Source organism: Mchenga conophoros, linkage group LG2 (genome assembly GCF_057382185.1).
Source record: "Mchenga conophoros isolate Kocher_MC1m ecotype Shallow Benthic linkage group LG2, M_conophoros_male_GT1.1, whole genome shotgun sequence".
In the NCBI taxonomy this organism is placed as follows: domain Eukaryota; kingdom Metazoa; phylum Chordata; class Actinopteri; order Cichliformes; family Cichlidae; genus Mchenga; species Mchenga conophoros.
This window is the reverse complement of record NC_140527.1, coordinates 23,207,937-23,214,715: the sequence shown is the minus strand read 5'-3', so window position 1 is coordinate 23,214,715 and position 6,779 is coordinate 23,207,937. Positions and strand designations below refer to the sequence as shown.

General features: G+C 40.8%; 1 protein-coding gene across 1 annotated transcript; it reads right to left on the bottom strand.

Moving 5' to 3' along the window:
- Positions 1-1,117: 1,117 nt before the first annotated feature.
- Positions 1,118-3,561, bottom strand: LOC146581957 (uncharacterized). The gene is made up of 2 exons (XM_085247779.1): positions 3,395-3,561; positions 1,118-2,606 (listed from the first exon to the last, which is right to left on the bottom strand). The coding sequence occupies exons 1-2, from the start codon at positions 3,427-3,429 to the stop codon at positions 1,829-1,831; spliced, it is 813 nt and encodes a 270-aa protein (XP_085103905.1). The 5' UTR covers positions 3,430-3,561; the 3' UTR covers positions 1,118-1,828.
- Positions 3,562-6,779: the final 3,218 nt, after the last annotated feature.

The window sequence follows — 6,779 nt, the reverse complement described above, 5'->3', positions numbered from 1 at the left end:
TGGTTAGATCATGTCTTGATACAGCCCTGCCTGCCAAGCTGAGTGTTTGTGGCTTTGGTCCTGCCCAAAGTTACCCACATTTCACTAACCATCCTTCAAATCGTTTAGGAAAATTATTTTCCAATCAGCGTGTGCGCATTTGTACTATCCACATAGTAACAAATTAAATCAATAGAAGACATTACGGAAATTACACTGAGGCCATTTCCATTCATTAGAGCTTCCTTGTGACCCATCCCAGTTTGTTGTTTTTGTTGTTGTTGTTTTCCGTTTTGAAAAGCTGCAGTGAACTGGAAACCTTTTAGAAAAGACTGTTATGAGCTCTAGTGTGCGGTTTTACCACGGCAAACCTTTTATTGTGTTGCACTCTGGTATTAACACCATTTCCTGGGCTGGCTGCCAGTTTAAATAAGGGAGAGACAACAAGTGAGCGCGCATTTGCACGTAAAGCTGATCATGTCATATAAGCCTCTCAAAAATCAAGTGTGAAAGCCGTGTGTGTTCAGATTCCCATTTAAAGGATGTTTTGTCCTGTTGCAACACATTTTGTTGTACCAAAAGTATTTGTTTTTTTAGTAATATATGTCAATACATCATTTTAAACTCCAAGCAAATTTCAGGTGTTACTCCAAGTAATGTTAAAAAAAACTAAACTTGCTTTTAGTTTGTGTTTACACATGAAAAGTTGCATTTAAAAGAATTAAACAGTCTTTTTATGTCTGACAGTCAGACGTTCCTCTGCTCAGTTCATAAAACACTGTACATAAAAGATGGGCATTAAATGTGGTTACTGAAAAGTGAAACGGCTTAAATGTGAACTCTTTTTGAATCGTCGTGCCGAGCAGGGTGTGACGACTTTGAATACAAAGAAAAGAAGAATTGTTTAGAAGTTTATGAGAAAATTACACTAATTCATATTTGATATGTGACCTCAGTAAAGAGCTTCCTAATGAGTTAATGGTTATAGTCACATGTTTTAACTCTTACTGAATATAACATTACATTAATTTTGTCAATTATAGTCCCATTAAGACTCAAACAGATGCAGATAAAGCATGTTTTAGTGCATGGCTCCGCCTGTAACAGATAAAACACAAAAATTCCAAAGATTAACCCCTCGATGCCTAGTGTACCACATATGATACAAAGAATGTACTGAAAAACCTGAATAAACTCCACAATGCAGCTTTTTCCCCCAAATGCCAGATAAAGCAAATATGATACAAATTAAAAGTCCATCCATTCTCTTTTCCTTGTATCCTTATCAGAGTTGCTGGGATAAGCTGGAGCCTACCTCAGCTGTCATAGGGCGAGAGGTGGACTCAAATTAAAGGTCAAATTAAAGGTCATTTATGGAAATTAAAATGTTATTAATTTTTAAAGCAAATTCCTCAGATCATTCATAAAGCTAATTTTCCTCAATGATGATCTGTTTCTGAAAAATCACTTTCATTTTACTCTGAAGCTCCTGAACTGGATAAGTGGCTATGCAAATGGGAATTCAGATGATGGGTTAGTCACTGATTAGTTGTCTATTTATGACTACTGTAAGTATGAAACACTTGTATTTCCTGTTCCAGCTGAACAGAAGGCCTAGTGTAACTTCGACTTTGCTTTCTGTAGTCAAATTCATGTTTATTAACATTTTAAAGCATTCATTTTTACATTAGTATATTTTTTTTTATTGGTTTTATAAATTAAAATCAAATAGTCTGTATGACAGATTATTCGCAGAAAAGCTTACATAGTCTGGCTTGTAAAATAAGTTTTTATAAATAAGATTTTGTTTTTGTATAAATACAACCATTTCTCCTCCTCTTACAAAGGTCTAATGATACGAACTCTTTTTCCTCTGTGGTTGACCATAGAAGATGGTGTAATGCAGCCATGAATTCACCAGCCATAACATCTTCCTCAGATAACACGAGAAGGTAGGCAGGGAGGGGGGAAGCACGATGCCAGGAGGGGAAATCTGAGCATCCTGAAATGCTGAGGGGTCCTGCAATGTTTTGCAGTGTAGCAAAGACGTGAGTTCCAGCAGCACAAGCATCCAGGCCAGACGGCAGCTGAGCTGCGCCCAGCGAGAAGTCCTGAATCTCCGAGTCTGCTGAGGCCAGCGTGACACCAGCGTGGCCTCGAGTCCCAGCAGACCCAACAGCAGCAGAGAGGCCAGCTGATGTGCATCAAGCAGCTGATGACAGAGCACTTTTGCGGCCTCTCTCCACCAAACCAATTTCCCGTCCTTCATAAAACTCACCTCCTCCTTCCAGCCCGCCTCCTCCATCCACTTGCCCAGGGTCGCTCCCAGCTGAATCGCCCAGTGCAGCAGCACCAGGCTATCTGAGTGAGCCAGTTGGCTCAGGAGGACAGTGGAGGGCTTGGTGGAGATGTGAGGGGAGCGCAGGAGCAACAGAGCACGCAGGCTGAATACACAGCCCAGGAGCAGGGGGAGGCCCACCCCATGGGGGAACAGCAGCACCGTCACCAGCTTCAGCAGTAAAAACCTGCGTAGCCATCCTTTGGAGGCCGGGTGCACCCCTTTTGTGACTGAACCAGGAAGGCAGAGGCAGCTTATCTCCCAGATCGACTTTAAAAGTTGATGCGACCTGCAGAGAGTGCAGCACGGGGCGGTTAGCTCAGAATGACATAAAACAGTTTAGACACTAAATAATTCTCTAAATTGTCGCTGCCTCACCACAGACTCACTGCTGACTTATCTCGTCTACATAGATTTCTTAATGCTGTTCTCTATTTTTATGAGTAGGCAGTACTACTCATGAAGGCAGAAACCCAGGCAAGCAAACAAACCACTGATAAATTTCTCAGCTTTACAGGAGTCTTAAGATGACTCATATTAACTTCATTTAGCCTATAAGTCAAGTTACACTGAAAAATACAGCAGTAAGTTATGCTTTTAATTGGAAAATAAATATAACGTGCAAACTTTTAAAATTTCCTAAGCAAAATAGCTATATACCAGTTTATGTGTATAAAAACTCTCATGATTCACAGTATGTATGTATTCAAACCTTAGCTAAAGCTATCTGGAAAACAATACGTTTGAAACTGCTCTTATTAATTATAAAAGTTAGCTTCATTTAGATCAGGGGTGGGCAACTCCAGGCCTCGAGTGCCGGTGTCCTGCAGGTTTTAGATGTGTCCTTGATCCATCACAGCTGATTCAAATGGCTAAATTACCTCCCCAACATGTCTTGAAGCTCTCCAGAGGCCTGGGAACAAACTAATTATTTGATTCAGGTGTGTTGGCCCAGGGTGAGATCTAAAACCTGCAGGAAACCAGCACTCGAGTCCTGGAGTTGCCTACCCCTGATTTAGATCATTTCCTCAGCTTTGTTAACCTTCGTCTATCGCTTCTGATATCTAAGGAACTCACCTGTGTATAGACAGGAAGTCGCGACTGAAGGTCATTGCCCTGTTTCACCTCTTGTGCGTTGATCTCTTCTTTTAAAAAAATCACATTTTAGCCCCTCATCCCAGCCCGGCTGCCGGCGTGGGCAAATGGAAAACAGTGAGTGTGAGGAGCCCCAGCTCTCTTCTCCTTATTAGTGCCGGTTGCTTCAGCTCAGTTGGCTCATTCTCACTCTGTGGTGTCATGTCTGTGAGCAAAGCTGAATCTGACTCACAAGGGCAGAGGATCTGTGCCCAAGAGTTATCTTTTCACAGCGGACATCAGCCTAACCTGTATGTTTTTCAATGTGGCACAGAGACAAAAAGGAGTTTCCTCAAAGAGCCTTTTATACAGACTAATATCAAACCAGTAACTAATACAGCTTCATATAATTTTGTCTTTATTCTTTTTAGATGTATGATTGAAGAGTTGACTAAACAGCCAGCATGTGCTGTCAACATCTCATGTATTGCTGTAGGGCAGGTAGAGACATGCACACAACAAGGATATGATCACTACAACTGCTGCCAGCTAAGAATGACTCATGACTTGACTCACTTTGACATTAGTTGTATTCAGTTCAAGTTTGTTTATACAGCACCTAGTTACAACAGCAGCCACCCAAAGTCACTTTGTTCTGCAAGCTAACAACCGCACGAAAACCCCAACAATCAGATGATTCCCTATGAATGAACTCTATGCAGCAGTGGGAGGGGAAAACTCTTGTAAGAGGAAGAAACTTCTGGCAGAACCAGCTATGGGTTGGGGGCGATGGGAAAGACTGGACGTGTAGCAGTGGGGAGAAAAAAGAGGTGACTGGAGAAGAAACCAGCGGATCACACAAAGTCCGGGAGTCTGAGCCTATAGCGGCGTAACTAAGGGACGGTTCAGGGTCACCACATCCGACACAAAGACTAATCTTAAAAGTAGAGAGGGTGTCTAACTGGCCCAAATGGACACAAACGGTCTAATGGCTGAAGGCTGTTAGGACGTTTTTGTATGAGGAGAAAGCTTTTAAATTAAACTCTGTGATTAAGAGGAGGTAATGAAGAGAAGCTAGTACAGGAGAAAAATGCTCTATCTTTCTGCTCTGTTGCAGTACTGTCACTGCAGCTTTTTGGATTAACTGCACAGCCTGATAATAATGAATTACAGTAGCCCAGCCTAGAAGTAATGAATGCACAGACTTAGACGGGATGTTTCTGCGATATTGGGCAGATGAATGAAAGGCTGTCCTAGATATTTGTTAATGTGTGGATTGAAGGGCATATGCTGTTTAAAAACAACTCTTGGGTTCCCCACAGTGTTACTGGAGACCAAGGTACTACCATCCAGAGTAAGACATGCCTAGTTTAACTAGATGATTTGTGCCCCCTGGCTTCACAGATAAATAAAGCTTGGTATCATTTGCAAAGCAGTAAAATTATATACTGTGTTTTCTAATAATACTGCCAGGGGAAACACGTATAACGTAAATAACGTTGCTCCCAGCAAAGAACCCTGAAGTCCACGATTAACTTTTGCATGTGAAGAAAAGCCATTTACATCCAAAAATCTGAGTTTATCAGATGTGATTGAAACCACTGCTGCACATTTCCTTTAATACCAATCCTATTATTGGAAATATTAAAGATAATAAAGGAAAATGCCAATTTTATTTAACCTCCTAGGACCTGGTGTACACATATGTGGACATCACATTCTGGGTTGTCTAGACCAGCGGTCCCCACGGACCGATTTATGTCTGACAATATTTTCACGGACCGGCTTTAAGGTGTTGTGGATAAATACAACAAAATAAAACCAGTAATGGTACAAAAACAGAAAATTTATTCATAGCACACAGGAAAAGATCCAGGGAAACCGAGTTAACGATAAAAAAATAACGATAAAAACTGATAAAAACCCTGAAAACCATAAATTTCACACCCGAGCCTCAACTCTCGCAGCCCAGTACCAAACAACTCCCTGGGATTGGGGACCGCTGGTCTAGACCACAATACTTAATTTTGCTCTATAAGGGCCTAATATCTCTTACGAGAACATTACACTGCCACTGGTCTATCGAAATTTAAAACGAATGTTCTCATATGTGGATATCAGACCCTTATAGAGAAAAATCAGGTAAAAAGATAATTCTTTGATTTTACATTCATCAGCTCAAGTAGCAAAGCGAAGTTAAAAATGCATGCCATGAAAGAGTTCAGGTCTTAGGAGGTTAAGGTAACAAACTGTATCAAATGATGCACTGAAGTCTCCCAGGACAAGCACAAAGATGAGCCCATGGTCAGAGGCCATGAGAAGGTCATTAGTAACGTTCACTACTGCTGTTTCTGTGCTCTGAATCCGGACTGAAATTTCCTCAAGTAGATAAGTCCTTTGCAAAGTTAGATTAGTTAGTTGTTTCACAGCTACTCTTTGAAGAAGTTTTCAATAAGAGAAAGGTTGGAAAAGCTCAATGATTAGATGAGACATTAGATAAGGCTTGGCACGTGGTGCCTAGGGACAGCATGTTGCTGCTCTGGATGAAGTAGTTATTGGAGAGAGTTTGCAGAGGCTGATGGGAAGGCAACTGTCTAGATAAACATCAGTAAACAATAAGGTAGCTATAATTAATGAGGTACTTGTCTGAAGGTCGTAAATATTTTTTCCTCGAATGCTTACAATGTTGTTATTATGAAAAACAAAACAAAACATAAAGTTTGATGGAATTCTTGGGTAAAAGAGCTCCAAGGCGAATAGGTTTACTGCAGAAAAGGAACCTCGTGTTGTTCCTCTTTCTTTTATCAGTGAGAAACAGTAAGAAGTCTGCGATTTGTGAAGGTGTTTTTTCATACAGCAACAAATTATTTATCCAGGCTGATTGAGAATTATAGCAGCAAGGCAAACTTGTCTAATTTGTCCCTTTCTTTTCGAGAGAAGCCACGCTGTCCAGTATTGCATGAAGTGAGGCATGCGTCGCTCCTAACAGGAGCAATAATGCAATATTGCTCCTAACAGGAGCAATAATGCAATATTTGCCAAAAATGCCACAAACTTTGCATATTGAATTGCTTCATGTATTTGTTGCTGTGCTTATCGCTCATAACAGGTGCAAATTTATTCTGTCTCTAAGCTGGTAAACACTTGTCTGCTGGCTGGACTGAGAACAGCTGTTTTTACTTTTAGTCTGGTGCATTTTGCATGCAGTGTTTACACAGTGAATAAATCAGACGAGTATGTTTGTATCAGACTAGACATGACAGTTCGTTTGTGAGTTCTCATACGCATGACTTTGCCAAAACTAACAAAATTATGTTTATTAGTTTCGATGCTTATATGAAAAGAGAACGGATTTATGGTAGTGGCAAGAGGTGGAGGGATGAGATTC